The sequence below is a fragment of the Sebastes umbrosus genome, chromosome 8, assembly GCF_015220745.1.
Source record: "Sebastes umbrosus isolate fSebUmb1 chromosome 8, fSebUmb1.pri, whole genome shotgun sequence".
NCBI classification, from domain to species: Eukaryota; Metazoa; Chordata; class Actinopteri; order Perciformes; family Sebastidae; genus Sebastes; species Sebastes umbrosus.
In genome coordinates this window covers 10,982,330-10,998,697 of record NC_051276.1, presented here as the reverse complement: position 1 = coordinate 10,998,697, position 16,368 = coordinate 10,982,330, and the positions used below count along the sequence as shown (strand labels likewise).

Here is a 16,368-nt window from a genome sequence, read left to right as displayed (position 1 = left end):
GAAACACATTATATATATAACAAAATAACTGCTGAAAAGACTGTGAACTATATAGTACTGAATTGTGGAGTTAGACCGTTTAAACTGTTTTTCACCATTTTCGTATTTAGGATTTTTTTTGGGGCGGGCCTGAAATCATGGCTTGATGACGCACTGGAGCCATCCTTAGCATAACCCCTCCCTTTACACTATATAAAAACTAGAGGGCATAGCAGCTGTGGTTCTCCTGCTCAATCAATTGTTGTGGCTGTAAAACAGTGGATACTCCCACGAAATGACTAATTTGACTATCAGAATTTGATCAATTTGGTCCAAAATGAACACCCGCCAAGCGCCAAATGCGAGTAGATTTTCCGTTTTTGCGAGTAAATCTCAGAAGACTATCCACCACACTGGAATGTAAACGTTTTTTACCTAATTAGTCATATAAAAAACTATACAGTAAGCTTGGTTACACTGAGGTCTCTACTGCGTGTTGGTATCATTTACGCTGTTTCTGTCCTCTGATCTGTGTTGGAGTTTGCCACACACACACACACCGAGTGAGAGAGAGAGAGAGAGAGTATGAAGTTACAGCGTTACAGCTGTGAACATAGCAGTGCAGTGTGTGTACAGTTTAGGCTGTTTGTTGGTGAATAAATGCTGCAACTCCTCAAAGGGCTCGAGCGTAAGAACGTCCCGTCGTCCCACGGCCAAGAAAAATAGGATCAGGGAGGATGAAAATTAATTTTGGGAAGAGAGTTGAAAGAAAAATCCCCTGCTAATGTTACAATGAAAATTACGTTTTGTTTAGCACACAGTTCTTATTAAACCTCCTTGATAACATTAACACACACACAACACATACTGCCGGCCTCTGACCTCACGACAGCCGCAACAGGGAATTCAACCCAAGTCAATGAGGCAAACTTAATAGTATTAATGTTAGACTCTTTGAAGGCAACTGTAACGCTACAGTCAACGCGAGCTAACCAGTGAGCAGCCAACGTGTGCATTTACAGTGAGATGGCTGATGATAACGTTACGTTAACTATGAGGAGTCAAAACTTCCCAACAGGTCAAATGATGTTGAAAGTCTCTGGTGCACATGCTCTGACATTCTGCTAAGTAGCGCGCAGCAGTGAGATGGCTAAAAAGAAGTGTCGTATATACTGTATGTGCATCCATGGTGCATACGTACTGTATTTTCTTTTTTTAAGATTTTTTCTTTTGGCATTTATGCTTTTATTGAAAGTGACAGCTTGGAGAAGAAACAGGAAAGGCAGGGATGAGAGAGAGGGCCTGGGCTGAACTCAGCCTTGATACATGGGGCTCTACCAGGTGAACAACTGGGGCGCATTTGAGGCAATTTTTTAATCATTCAATTTTGTCAGGGTGGTTAATAAGACATTTTTCGTGTAACAAGCTCAGAACCAGGGCTGTCCTCGACCAAAGAAATACTTAGTTGACTAACACTCATACGATTTTGTCGACTAATCAATCAGTTGATTTAATTTGTTTCTCCACAAAGAATCACACAAAAGCACCACTTTAAATCTTGTGTTTACCAGAGATGTGCGCCTAGGTTTCTTGGAAATAAGTAATTCAGCATGAAAAAAAGCATAAAAAACAACTAATCTACTAAGGAAATCTTAGTCGACTACGACCAAAACGACCGATTAGTTGACGAATCGACTGAGAGGAGGCAGCCCTATCTCAGAACACATTTAATTTTGCTTTACCCAGACCTACATGATGCAGACACCTTTTCTCTGCTGTCAAAAATGCTCAGCACCCTCCTAAAATGTGCCAGTGTGAAATGAACTGAAAAAAAGAGGTTAGTGTAAATGCTTCTTCTTTATTTGCCAGTGATGTGCCGAATTGTTTTGGTTCCCCGTTGTGCTTCATAACGGACAAAAACATATTTGTGGATGCATGTTTTATTCACTGTTTGTAAATGCAATCAACTGAGACAGAGAGCAGTAGGTATTGTAATCGTCCTGCCTGTATTTAGGAATTAAGTCAAGTTTCAAATAAACAGACTTTGCTTTTATTCTTCTGTCGTAAGTGGTTTGGAATTGTTCTAGTGTGGCGAGGAATAACAATGAAAGTCCTTGCTGCCATGGATAAATTCAGTAAAATAACATGCCAAGTGGCAAGCCAGTTCAGCATCGTACTCCAGTGTTATTGTAGAAATTCCGTCACATGTCACTTAACTACTGTAAAAGGAATTCAAAGTTTGAATGTCTTTTGTACTGTACTGAATTACACAAGATCAATGTGTAAGATTTGTAGTTTCAGTTCAACAAACTTTAAACTGCACAAGTTTTAAAAGGAGAAATAAAAATGTAGCCATATGTAGCTTTCGACAGAGCATTAAACCATCACTTTAAACTGCAATAACTTTTCTTTTTTTGGCACCACTTGGCGGTAGCGGAAACAAGTTGTGAACACAACATTGACATATCATAACCTTTTAAGTTGACATGACAAACTTGTTGGCAAACAGTTGCTTATTTACACATCCAGCAGTTGGAGCAACATTATCTTTCATTTCGAGTTGTTTCTCTGGCCCCAATATTCATTCTCTCTTCCTGAGGGAAATATCTGGCTCTTTAGCTGCCTAAATGATCCACTGTGTTCACCGGCTAGACACTAACTGTGTCTGTCTGCTGTTTGGTGTTTTTCCACTGAAATCAGCTGGCTGCTGCTGCAGCCGAAAACGATGACACAACATTGGCGAGAGTGAGCCAAAACAGTACATTTGCCAGCTGAAACTCTCTGTAAAGCTCTGTAATGCGGAAGCCCTAAATGGACGTGATTCAAACACTTATTTAATGCTGTTAACTCGAGAAAACAAGCTTTGTTATCTGGAGATAATGAGATAATTAACTTGTTATCACAAGATAGCAAAGAGTTGTTCTCTTTAATTACTTATAAAGTTTGGGTCAAATCAGCAGACGGTAAATGCCTCCAAACGGCCCAGATTGAGCTGACAGCAGGGATGTATGATGTAAACACCCATGAATGACAGTGATGGACTTGGTGAGGTTAGCAGAAGGACTTTGTGTCGGTAGTCGGAGATGTCTTTAACTCAAATGTATCAGTCAGTGTCAGGAATTATTCATATAATTGTTTCCCAGCAAACCAAAAATCAAAAAATAAAGACATTTCCCTCACAGTTTAGTGGTATTTTCTTTGTAATTTATAAGGGACACATGTAACTTGTTTTATACTTCTGGTGAATATAATCCAATTAATCTTATTTCCATATATATGTATCCTTGCTAGCACCTTATTTTGAAACATGGATGTAGTCACAGGTGTGTCCGTCTGCCAACTTCACCAAGTCCATCACTGTCAGTTCGATCTTGGCCGTTTGAATGCATTTACCATCGGCCGATTTGACCCAGACATTCTAAGTAATAATAAAACAAAAAATAATTTTGTTTTCTCGTTATAACCAGTTAATTATCTGGTGATCTCGAGATAACGGCATTAAAACAAGTTAAAATCGTGTCCGTTTAGGGCTTCTATACTGTAAAGCCGAGGGAGGCCGCAGATTCAAGTGATAATTCTCTGTAGGTTCATCAGAATGAACGACCCCTTTCACATTGTCACATTATTTTCGCATTGTCATTTGATACATTATTATAGAAATATTGATTATTGCCTCTGTAAAGGCGTGTTCACCCCATAACAGAAAGACGGTCACTGAGCTTCATTTCTTGAAAACCAGTTCTCTCTAGTTGTTTTTCTATTAGTTTGAAGTTCATTAGTTAGTTTTTAATTAGAATTTCTGATCACGAGTTATCAAATGCCACATGTCAAAGTCACTAAAGGTGACATTGGAGACCCCATCACCTCATCTCCACTAACAATAAGGATTAAGTAAAAAGGACAGAGGAAATAAAGGACTTTGCAGACTTTGGACTGAGCACAAAGGTTTCGCGTGTAATTCTCTCTGCATGCTGATGAACCAATATGAATAGCAGTCCGAGCTGTGTACTGGAGTGCCAGAGGGTTCAGCCTTTTTTCATGTGTGTGAGTGTCTGTGTGTCTGTGTGTCTGTGTGCGTGTGCGTGTGCGTGTGCGTGTGCGTGTGAGTGTGTGTGTGTGTGTGTGTGTGTGTGTGTGTGTGTGTGTGTGTGTGTGTGTGTGTGTGTGTGTGTGTGCGCGTGTGCGCACGCCGCCTGTTCTGAAATTGTCTCCTACTGTGCAGGTTTATGTTGTGGTTATTAATATTGAGTTGAATATATTGTGTTTGCAGCTGCATGCTGATGAGCCATTTTGAGGAGCCCAAGCTGAGTGACGATGAGGAGCCACCAACTGAGCAGGACAAGAGGAAGAAACTGGTAGGTCAAATACACACACACACACACACACACACACACACTATTGTACACACATAAGATCTAATGTTGCAATCACTAAAGCCTTGTGTTCTGTTGTTCCATTCTCACTTGATATTTTATACAAATAGCTTATAATGTAATGTTACTATTATTATATATACAGTGGTTCCCAACCTGAGGTCCCCGCCCCTCTTAGGAGGGCGCAAAAGATCACAGGGGGTGCGCCAGGATTTGTCTGCTCCGAGGTTGTCTAAATTAGATTTGCACTTTGTGGATAATTTATACAAAAGTCTGTATGTAGAACTATTTAAAAAGATATTTTTTGCTACTTAGTAGGCCACATTCTGGTATTTCTGCATAGCTGCAGATAAAGATCAGGCTACACTAATATTATTAGTATTATACTATTGTAGAAATAAATTCCAGGCTGCGTAGGATTGTTTCCTAATTGTGTGATCCAAACATTTCCAATAACTCCAGAGCGTTGTAAAGTCCAAAAGTCAAAATTGATTGAAAAAAGTCGAGTCCAAAATTCACAACATGTTTTTATCTAACAAAATGTTCATCTTAAATCCATATTTGTTGGCGTTTAGCCTTTCAAAAACAACATTTTCAATGCGGTCAAAAACTGTTTGCTCTCCCACTTGGCGCACACAAAGGAAGGCCTGTACCTGTATTAACAGGAAGGTCTAGCAGCAATCTAACAAATATTACATTACATTTATTCAACCACAATAGCACAAAATCCATTACGGCTCTAACACTACTATATTTAACAAAAAAAAGATCACATCATTCGCTTGGCGAATCCGTCATCACTTCATTTATGTTGACGAAACTGTTATATTCGTTAAAGAAAGTTGACTCGTTTAATACACTGAACCACCTTATTCAAATTGAGGATTTTGTTCGAGGATTTGTAATTATTTTTCAAGGGTGATGACGACAGAACATATGGAGGGGGTGCTCAGCTTTTTCTCAGATACAAGTAGGGGGGGGGCTTCAAGGAAAATAGGTTTGGAACCACTGCTTTATGCTCCACTGGCAGTCATGATACAAAATAAAATCACTCAACTAAAATAAACCCCATGATTCGAGACCAGAAAGTACATATTTTACCGGTAAAAACAGCAAAAGGTGGTCATTTCATACACTCGTTAGTCACCAATTCAGAGCCACCTCTCAGCTTCAATGGCTGCTACAGCTTTTCATGCAGCGCACCACATAATCACTTTTAAGTACAGCCCCTGGTTGCACGTATGTGTCACAGTAGCTTTCAGCGTGCTTCGAGTCACTTGAGGTAAGCACGGATGTTGTTGAGTACCTATAAATGGCCCCTAGGTGGGGGATGTATACCAATTAAACAGTACAGTGATGCATGTATGTACGTGTATTCCTCTGTTACTCACTCTGTCACACTGTGGAAGTTCAGAACTTGTTGCGCTACTTCACATTGTAAAAACATATTGTTTGTGGTTGGTGTCTCCAAATGAGTACCTGAGCAAAATTGAATTTATATACATTTAATTTCATTGCTGTTTGAATGAAGAAATACAGCTGTATTTATTTTCTAGTGTGACTATTTCCCCTCCGTGTGTGTGTGTGAGTATGTGTGTATTTTCTGGGCGGTATCCAAGTGCACTTATCACCTCAGCCCAGACCCTGACTTTTTGCTCCAGGGAATAGAGAAAAGGAGACTTAAAGTCGCGCCTCTCTCTGCTTCTTAAAGCGTGTGGGTGTATGTGCCTTTGGGACACGCGTGTGTGAGTGTGACGGGTGTGACCACGTGAGACAGCTTTCAGTTTGAGGGAGAAAGTTAATGAGGAGGATGACCCGTGGCATTTTTGAACATTTTATTGACTCCAGTTTGGCTTTTTTATGGCTTCTTTCCTTGGCAGGCGTTTGCATATCTGTGTAAAAGCATTGATGTGTATAAAAATGTTTGTGCTAGTCTGAAAGAGCTTGTGAGAGACAGAGGATGTTGTTTGTTCGAGCACTTTCTCGTGATAAATAGTAGCGTCAAACTGTCTCGTTTGTCCATTAATGCCTCACTTTGACGAATAAATTAAGACGACAATGCACATGTCGGTGAGGAATCAATCAACACATTTCATGTTGTGCTAACATTTAATGTCCCATCCACTTTGCTTGATTATATTGTGTATATAGTGTACTTGCACTCAAGTGGCATGCAACTTTTGTTCAGTCAACTTTCATCAGACGCCGCCACGTACGTCCACCATCTGTAAGGTCAGGTGTCGAGGTCTGCTGCATTGCCAGTCCGGCAGCAGGTTAAAGGCAGGAAGCCTGGCTATGTAAACTGGCACTTGGGACGTGAAATGTCACCCCTCTGGGAATGAAGAAGCTTGAGCGAGTGAAGCAATACCAAATAGATATAGTTTGGTTCCAAGACCAGTGCTGTGCATAAAGGTGAGCCTAAGTCCTGGATGGAGAACTTGATTCACTCCTTCTCCTTCTCCAGGCAGGTGTGTGGATAGTCACGATTCAACTGACTGAGCCCTACTGTGTTTTTTCCCTTTATATGCAGTGCATCTAACTATAAACCAAGGAATCTCTGTCTGTCCCTCTGTGTGTATATGTGTTTAGTGTATATAAACAAGGTTTCCCCAAGAAAACTGGTTAGTGGTGGAAGGTGGCAGGGATGGATTAAAGAAAACTAAATTCTCTACCTTAGTACACGCATGTCCATATAGTATAATACCTCATCCATCTTTGCCTCCTTCTTTTCACCTTCTGGTACATCCCCCCCCCCACCCTCATCTGTCCTTATCTTACTTCCTCACATTCTACTTGTGTAGCCTCCCCTTGTCAAGCAGTCTCATCACAGTCTCTGCCTGCAGGTGATATTTGTATGATTGTGCTGGTTTGTCTTGTTGAATTAGATTTGGCTGCTTCCTTGCGGGCTCCTGTAATCTTACATAAAAGATGAAAACAGTGAATACAGGGAAAAGGGAGGAAAAGGGCAAATTGCACTTGGCTGCGAAACGTTAGGGCGTGTTGGGCGCTGTAATATCATTAACGCAATATCTATTGTGAATCGGACCTTGAGACGGGGCATATAGAATTCGGCGGCCTCGATTCACCCACAAATTGTGGGTCTTTGCTGGAAAGACAGGCAGTCCAGCGGAGCTTTGACAGTTACTAGAAGTACAATTAATGGTTTTAGGACTCATTCTATTAGCAATTGTACATAATAAGTATCTGTAAGCTCCTCATACCTAAGTGCTTCATTGTCCAAATTGAAATGTTCCCCAGATCATTTGGAATTAAAGTGAAACCTCTGAATCAAATAAAAGGTTTATCAACGGTCTTATAAGGCATTATGTAAAGGGCAAAGTATCCTTTTGGTTCCCTGCACAGAAGTGACAAGGTCATTTAACTGCTGTCGCTGGTGCAGAGGGGGAAAAAAAGAATGAAAGAAGAAGGAAGTGGCAGCGAACTTTGAAAACCTATTGAGTTCCCGTGGTGTCAGTGTGTCCCTCCAGCACTTGTCAAACAGTGTGTTTGTCTGTTTGCGTGCATTTGTCAGTAAGCACTGCTGTTGACCGTGTCCATGAAAATCATGACTTGTGAATGTTCATAGACTATATTATATAAACTTGAAAGTAGGGCTGTCAATCGATTAAAATATTGAATTGCTATTAATTGGTGAATAGCAGGATCTGGTCTGTCACTGCACATTTATGTAAATCACACATAAACCTTGTTTTAAAAGTTTGATATTTGATAAAACCTAGAATGAATGAAAACGTCAAGCTCTAAATATGTGGGTTTGGTTTATCTTAAGATGTCCTGGATCGCTCAGCGTTCCTCTCAATCTATCATTCCAGTCAGAGGTTTGTCTTCATGGGTGCAGCTCCGTGATTTATAGTCCCAGTGTGTTAGAAGAGGCTACAGCACCACTGCTGCTTGTCTTATGATTTTGTCCCTGAATTTGATTTGCCATGATTTTCTGGGCATGAAGCGGGAGTTTGTTTTGTGTCTTGGAAGCTGTTGATTGTTCCACTCTATCTTGTCTGGGATTTGTAAGGGCCCCTCACTTTGATCTGAGTGTTTCAGGCAACTCGACTAGGCTAACTGATGCTGTGCTCTGGCCTCGGTACATAATGCATCATTTGATTCTTGTGCTTCATCTATAAGGCCAGCACCATCAAACAAGAAGAGGGATAGGCGACATCAAAGACTTTCTCCACTGGGTACTAATGACAGGGCTCCGTCTGTTGTGCTGTGGTGGCACACACCCACTCAAGCCTATTCTGTTTTTTATACCGCAAGCTAATGCACATGCACAGCACACATCAAGCTTATTGTGCTGTGAGTAGGCGCCAATCACTGATTAGACGCCAGCATGAAAATAGAAGACAAAGGTGCCCTATTACACACAATTGTGCAGGTAAAACGGGGCTATAATGAAGGGGCGGGTTGTGAAACCTGTTCACTCAATAGTGATAGAGGCCAGATGTGGTATCATGTATTGGATCCTGACTAAACATGGGCCAAAATACAGGCTATTGTGCTGCATCATGGTTTATGCAACGTGTAAGCTTGAAGGCAGATCTCAAATGATTGAATAGGGAGGTTTTAAACAAGCAGTTATAAATGTGTCCTTCACACTTTTAGTGGTATCTACTGCAGCAATTCAGATAGTTTTGGGTTGTTGTATTTGTAGCTGTTGTTGCTGTTTGTTTTTTTTTACTGAAGTATTTAGAAAATGGCCTTCAAAATGTTTTGTGCCACCCTATCATGATATAGGAAAGTGGAATTGTGGTGCACAAAGCACTGAAAATTTCCATTTTTAAAAACTGAAAAGTAGCATGGGATTCCAAATACAATGTTTTGCTTACGTTGGAAAATGTACAGACCTTGCTGTGAATTATTTCCCATGGGAACTGGTAAAAAATCTAATTAAAAAGTCAAAACTGTTGACAGAAGTTTCAAGGAGAAAGAGCCTGTTCGCATGAGGCTAATATTACCAGGAGACCTCATGTGAATTAGAAATCTCGTATCATTATCCCCCCGGATATGATATCAAGGCTCTGCTTAATACCTGCTCATATTATACTATTATACATAATATTATAGGCCTATTTATCTTTATACAGTATAATATTCACAAAGACCTGTTGCTCCGGTGCCTGTGTAAATGGGTCTCCATGCTGTGTAGCACGATGATCCTCCTGACTTTGCACCCAAAATGCTGTAGAAACTTTCATTTATAATTGCCAATGCAGCCTCTATAATTCTCAAGCAGGAAAGAGGCAGAAAAAAGTGTGGAGAAAACAAAAAACCTTGCAGAAAAAAAAAACGACCCCGAATCTGCAAAATGCTGATTTGAACGGGACTAATATTATCACATGACCTCTGTGTTTGGCGAAATATGCTAGGTAATTTGCGCTAGATTCTTTATACTTATTACAGATTACTAGAGGTCCTCAGATGCAAATAGGGCTCAGTGGATGTCAGGACGTAGAGCCTGGGGGATAATGTCAGTAGAGTTGGGTTGGTGTAAATAAATTTCAAACTGGTTTGATATTAAGCAACACTGGACTAAACCGCTATACTGAATTTTTATCACTAGGTGTAGCACTTGACTCAGAAAGCTGCTAAACCCAAAACTCGGAAGAGCACCTTGTCACTAAAATGAGAATAGCTGGTCCATTTTAAAGTCCAGCCCACCTTAAGTGAGCCTGGGCCATCGTTGTCGCTGACTTTGGGGCTAACTCCCTTCCCTTTAATCGGTAGTTGTCAAGCAAGACACGGGAACTTTGCTTGGGTTTTGAGGAGTTAAGTAGCATTTATTCACCGACAGCCAAAAGTGTACTCACGCATAAAATGGCATAAAATCCTAACCGAAATCGGCCCAACCCTAAATGTCAGTAAATTTGAGTAAAATACAGATTTCGTTTATCTGGTGCGACCGTGCCACACAAAACACAGACGTGGGTGGGGTAATTTCATAATCACATGAGGTCCTCTCGTAATGTCCCGTGCGAAGAGGGCTTAGATTGAATTTCCATCTGTACAGGTTAAACAGAAACAACCAATCCTGTTTGTGATACAGCGTGTAGAGGTCAAGTGCCTTTCTCAAGGGCAGCAGTTGTTAAGGAAGGACTGTGTTAATGTAAATATATCTGCAAAGAATTATCCATTCAGTGTAAAGTTCTTAATTGGTGAACGTCGACCCCTGTCCCTTTGACAAAAATGACCAAAGACTAGATATGGAGTTCTTTCTCCACTCACTCTGTAGCGTCACATCTTGTCATTAAACTTCATGCCGATCAGACACATTACTTATGGATCATATACATATATTGCAGCCTCCCAGGTGCAGACCAGTCATAACACTCATTTTGAAAGCCTCATTTGGTGTACTCTGTTTACTGTTTAATGTAGTTTCGATTTATTTGAACAGAATGCTTGGTTTCGTCATTTATTGCATGTGCTCAGGATGTGTGACTGATGAGTTTTTTTGTTCCAGACAATTAGGCTAATGAGTTAGTTTTCAGAAGAGCGTCTTTCTGCCATTGGTATTGGCAATAGTGGGTACATATGATAGTATAATACACATTAGGCTCACAGTTGGAACAGTTGTTTTTTAGATTTAAAGATGATCATGCTGATTGTGAATTTTACAACAAAAAATGCATATATTGTTGTATGTTGATTCTGAAAGCAGCAGAAGTTGATTGCAGCTCAGATTAAAAAAGCTCAGAGTTGGCAGGAATTAGTGTGTGTTTGTTTGTGTAACAAAACAGAACAGGAATTGAGTCAAGTAATTGTTTAACCATATTTATGAATGTGTTATAGACAGTCCACGGGTTGATTTAATGATATGCAGAAAGAAAGCCGGGGATACTGTAGACCTTTTTTCTGTCTAAATAAAGGCCTTTCAGAGCTGTTTTAGCAAGGTTAATAGAGTGCTACAGGAATGAATCCTACAACCCGGAAATGAGTGTGGAATGGAATCTGCAGGATTTCACAGACCGGAGGAAAACAACCAATCAGAGCCGAGTTGGAGTCTGCTGTCCAGCTGCCGTCTATGAGAGTGTCAATCACTCGCAAACGGTCAAACTAGGCCGCGCTGACCAAATATGAATCAATATCCTATCACTGTAATCCCTATTTCTTGCCTCAAATATTTTCAGAAACATCTTGTAGCGTACCGTTTAGCTGTAAAATGAAAAAGTTTGTGACCCGGCAGCCATGTTGAGATCAGTTGAGGAGATACCAAGCACCGCCCACTATCCGGAGCTCAGCCAATAGGAGCGCTCTCTCTCTGAAATGACCTGAAATGACCCGGGCTAGATTTTTAAAAGCATGGAAAAAGAGCCATGAGGAGGTGCAGAAGTCTTGAATTGACTTGAATTACAATATGCTGTAAGGTTATTATAGAATTTTTGCCCAATAATGCCAAAAATATACTGCCTACTGCCACTTTTAAAAAGGCGGTTGCTAACAAGTGGCTAAATGAGACTACTAAACGTCATCTCGCCGACTCATCCGCCTTTACAGCCTCGTTGTGTTTACTCGCGCTCATGTGACCGTGGTGTAGTTCGTTTATAGCCTAACGTTAACTTTTTACTGTGATTGCATTTACTCTTCAACAATTATAAAAGTGGTGTTCATTTGTGAAGATTATCTTGCTGAACAAAACATGTAAATATCATAAACGTTACCTCGGAGTTACCTAATGGTAGGGAGTCAAACTCAAGCGTAGTATAGGAAATATTTCTTTATTTCTTTATTTTAACTTTTTGTCAAAAAAAAAAGCAAAATACAACAACATATTTTACTTTATTTTAGTACAAAATTAACAGGAATTTGAACATGGTTTAATAATAATGTGAATTGCTAAGTATGGAGCATTTAATTTAGCAACTATTCCCCATCCTCCCTTGGTAATCCAAATGGGGCTTAAGTAAAAAGTCCAATCAGAGGACCTCCTCCAGTAAAACTCTTGCTGATGGAATGGGGCTTTGAAAGGGCATCCCATTAAACGTGCGTGCTTTGAAATTTGAGAAGGGTAAGATAAAGAATTACATTGTTTCCCCATGGCTGTTATTGCTCAGAGTGAATAGAAAACATTTTCCAGCGCTTATTAATTAGTCATGAAATTGTCCCTTAATTTTCATCATTTTGTGTAGATTAGCAATTAGACTGATTTAGTTCCCTTAAACGGCATTCCATTAAATGTGAATGCTTTGATGTTTAAGAAAGGAAATTATAGAAAATTATATCTAATATTATTACCCGGTGGCTGTCGTTGCTCACAGTGAACCGAAAATGCTTTTTGAAGCTTCGATAAAGTGCCGATTAATCATGAAATTGTTTTTGTCATTCAACAGTTTTTCATTATTTCATTTTAATGAACAATCAAACTGACCCTGAGGTCTCTTAGAGGTATATATTTATAGGAAATGAGTTTCAGTGTGTTATCAACTCTGGGCCACACAAAGCTTTAGTAATGAAGGCTTGCCAGTCTTGCTTTATTATTGCTCCTAGTCTCAAGCAGACCATCAGTGTCAGCATAATTTGGTTTTGTTGAATAACAGACCTCTCTGACAGTGTTGTTTGGCACCACAAGATATAAATATTCTCCTTTGTGTTGCCTAAGGCATACAGAGCTATCAGAATTAGTTTCCATCTCTGTCGCTTCTGAGTTTTACAGCTATTTTTCCATGAGAGCACTGGGAGTTGTAGGTTCTTAGAGTGTGGCAGGATTGTAAATATGCCGCAGATTATCACTTTTTGAATTAAACAATAATTAAGTGCAGCCAGTAATACATGTTCGTATATTACATGGATGGACTTTGAGTTATAAAGCTGTGACGCTGGCATTGTTTACCTTTTTAAAGGGACTGTTTGTAACTTTTAAGCGTATAAATCTCCGCTGCCTCTCTCCGGCTGAGGTCGGAGGCGATAACGTTTCTCTTCCTGCTTCAGCCTCAAAGCCAACACTAGGATCAGCAGTGATTCATGGAGAGACCTCCGTCTGGTCAGCTAACATTACTGCCAAGCAGCTGAAATATAGAGTGATATTGTGGTTTTAGCTGACGTGTGTCGCCTCACTGTGTTGAGCGATGCTCGTTCATGTCTATTTAGAGCGAGCACAAGCACAAGCCTGACGCTGACTTTCGTTACTTAACGGCCACAGGTGTCGCTGTTAACAAGCATTTCTGAAAGTTACAAATAGTCCCTTTAAATGGCTATGTCAGTAGAGTTAGATTCAATTCTACTGTAGAGGGATGGGAATAATATACAAAATACAGTGCTCACAAACTTTTTCATGTTTTATTTTTTGAATGGAATCATTGTGGATGTCATTTAAAGAAACTATATTTAAATGCCAAAGTTAAATCAAATCTACATATTGGTTTACTGTAAATTAAATATACAAATGAAATGTGAAATAATTGCCTGTTTGAGTATTCACCCATACTCTGACACACCTTGTCGGTCAGGTAATCAGCAGGTTTGACAAGTGAGTTTAAGGTTAAAAGTATTTATAGATTGGATACACGCGTATCTGGCAGTTCATTGTAACCACTGTTCAATCAATGTCATGGCAAAAAAAAAATACAGTAACTGCATCATGAAGACAAAGGAAAATATGTTTGTGGCAACTTTACTGGCAATATGTGGCAAATTCCAATCAGGTGAAGGATAGAGGGACATTTCCCAAAAACTGAATATCCCTTGGAGTAAAATAAATGCGGTCCCAATAAAAATGAAAAATATGGCACAGCTGTAAATCTGCCTAGAGCAAGCTGTCCTCAGCAGAGTGTCCTTGGGATAACAGGCAGAGAGGTTCCCAAGAGGCGATACAATGCAATTTTGGCAATTTAGGTGCTGTGTTGTATTTTCCAGCTGTTTCACTGTTTTCTCTTCATGGTGATATAGACATTTTTCACCGCAGACATTTTGACTTGTCATAGCAAGAAAAAGAACTGGTGTGAATAACAACATTAACAATGGCTCCGTTCTGTTTACTATCCCAGTAAGATATCCCAGTAAGCCAGGCATGCACAATACCAGGCCCTCCGCTAAGTGGAATGCAGCCATCATCATCATCTCCACCAGGAGATTATGTATTCAGTCATGTGCATGTGTGTGCATCTCTTTGTCTGTCTGTCTGTCCGCAGCTAATCTCGCATTTTGGTATCAGCCTAATATTTATTGTGCTAATTTATGACTGTATGCTCAAGGATCTCTTGTGGTTGCAGTGATTCACACTTTTTGAAAACATATTTTATTGACGTTTTTATACCATCATTGACTGCAGATCAACAACTGCTTCAGTTTGGACTCTTCAATCAAACATTACAGCAGTTATTGTTTAAAACCGGGCTCGAGACTAACGGTGTTCTGTCGTCCCTGGAATGATTATGTGTTCACTAACGCTTAGCAAATGACAAACTCAACAGAGCACTGACTACAGCAGCCGCTGGGCAGTATCGCCGTTTTTTTTTTTTTTTTTTAATTCGTTTTCAATTCGGGTAATTTTGTTATTTTATTTTGCTAATTTAATGGTCTGCCTTTGAAGAACGAGAGTGCGTCTTCTCGTGTCGGTAGGAGGTAGAGTTAACAGCTAATAGGGCTGATACAGCTAACAGCTAAACCAAACTAAACACACAGCAGGACTGACGGTTTCTATTCAGAGAAAGCATGAAACAGTCAACATGAAGCGTTACACAGTGAACGGAGCCCGTGCACACAGCTGCATGGATAAAAATGAGAGCGTAAGTGCGAGTGAAAAAATGCGTCTGCGGTCTAGGTGGCAGCAATTTCGGTTTGTATTCATTCAATCCAACATTACAGCAGTGGTCGTTGCAGATACACCTGGTAGAGATCTGCTCTCTGAGTGCACCTTTTTTAGTTCATGTTATTAAATACACCTGTGCTTTCCAGCTCTGTCAATATATCTGCCATGACTAGCAGAGTGTAAACATTTCTCATTAGCGTTGCCATAATGATTAAGCTGTTCCATGGAGGCATCTGAACAACTCCGCAACTTGATGTTGAATATATTAAAAATGCAAAACATGCACTTCAGGGCATGCTATAGACTCATTTTGCCCACTTACATCTCTGCCTGTCTTTGTATTAATGTTGTAGCTGTGCAGACCAGATGATGATGATGATGATGCAGCCAAAAGTGTACTCAGCATTTCACCTGTCAGGTCTTTGGATTTATTGGGGGTTAATTAGTGTGATTTAAGTAATGATGAGAATAATTGATTTTTGGTTCTTAAATTGATGTTACTACATCTTAATTACCAGTGTGAAGCTTATTCACTCTGAATGGGTATCATTACAGTGGAAACCAACCTCTGTGATTGTGATTGTCTGCTGGGAGAACTGAAAAATCAATCTGGTTATTCACACTGCTTCGTATTTTTTCTCACCCTTTGCCCTATATACTCAAATTCAGGGCTTGTCAGACAAGTAACAAAATGATTTACTCATCGGTCTTTACTCAGGACAGGTAGATTAATTCATCAAATAAAACATTAACGTTGATTTACTGCGAGCAAATGTTGGTCTACAATACATCAACCATGGTCATATTGCTGGTAGGGCTGTGTATTGGCAAGAATCTGGCGATACAATACATATCATGATACAGATCTAACGATTCAATATATTGCGATATATTGCGATTTTTAGGAAAACTGTCATAGTATAAAGAACACACCAGAAATACACCATTTTAGAATAGTAAAAAAAAACACATTACTAATAAAAGCTATATGTTTTTTGCCCAAAACTGCATGTGATTATAATAAAATGGGCAATCTGTAAAGGGGAGACCCGTGGGTACCCATAGAACCCATTTTCATTCACGTATCTTGAGGTCAGAGGTCAAGGGACCCCTTTTCTTTGCCAAAGTTTAGCGTAACTTTGGAGCGTTATTTAGCCTCCTTGACAACAACCTACGTATGAGGTTGGTACCAGTGGATTCTTTAGGTTTGCTAGTTTCATATGGTGCCAGTATCTTCACTCTAGCTTTAAA

The 16,368-nt window shown here is 39.8% G+C and overlaps 1 protein-coding gene across 1 annotated transcript in view; it reads left to right on the top strand.

Moving 5' to 3' along the window:
* Positions 1-16,368, top strand: part of ipo11 (importin 11) — a 151,329-nt gene that overhangs the window by 115,424 nt on the left and 19,537 nt on the right. The window contains exon 29 of the mRNA XM_037777373.1: positions 4,250-4,334. Within this exon, the coding sequence (XP_037633301.1) occupies positions 4,250-4,334 (85 nt within the window). The remainder of the gene's footprint in view (positions 1-4,249; positions 4,335-16,368) is intronic.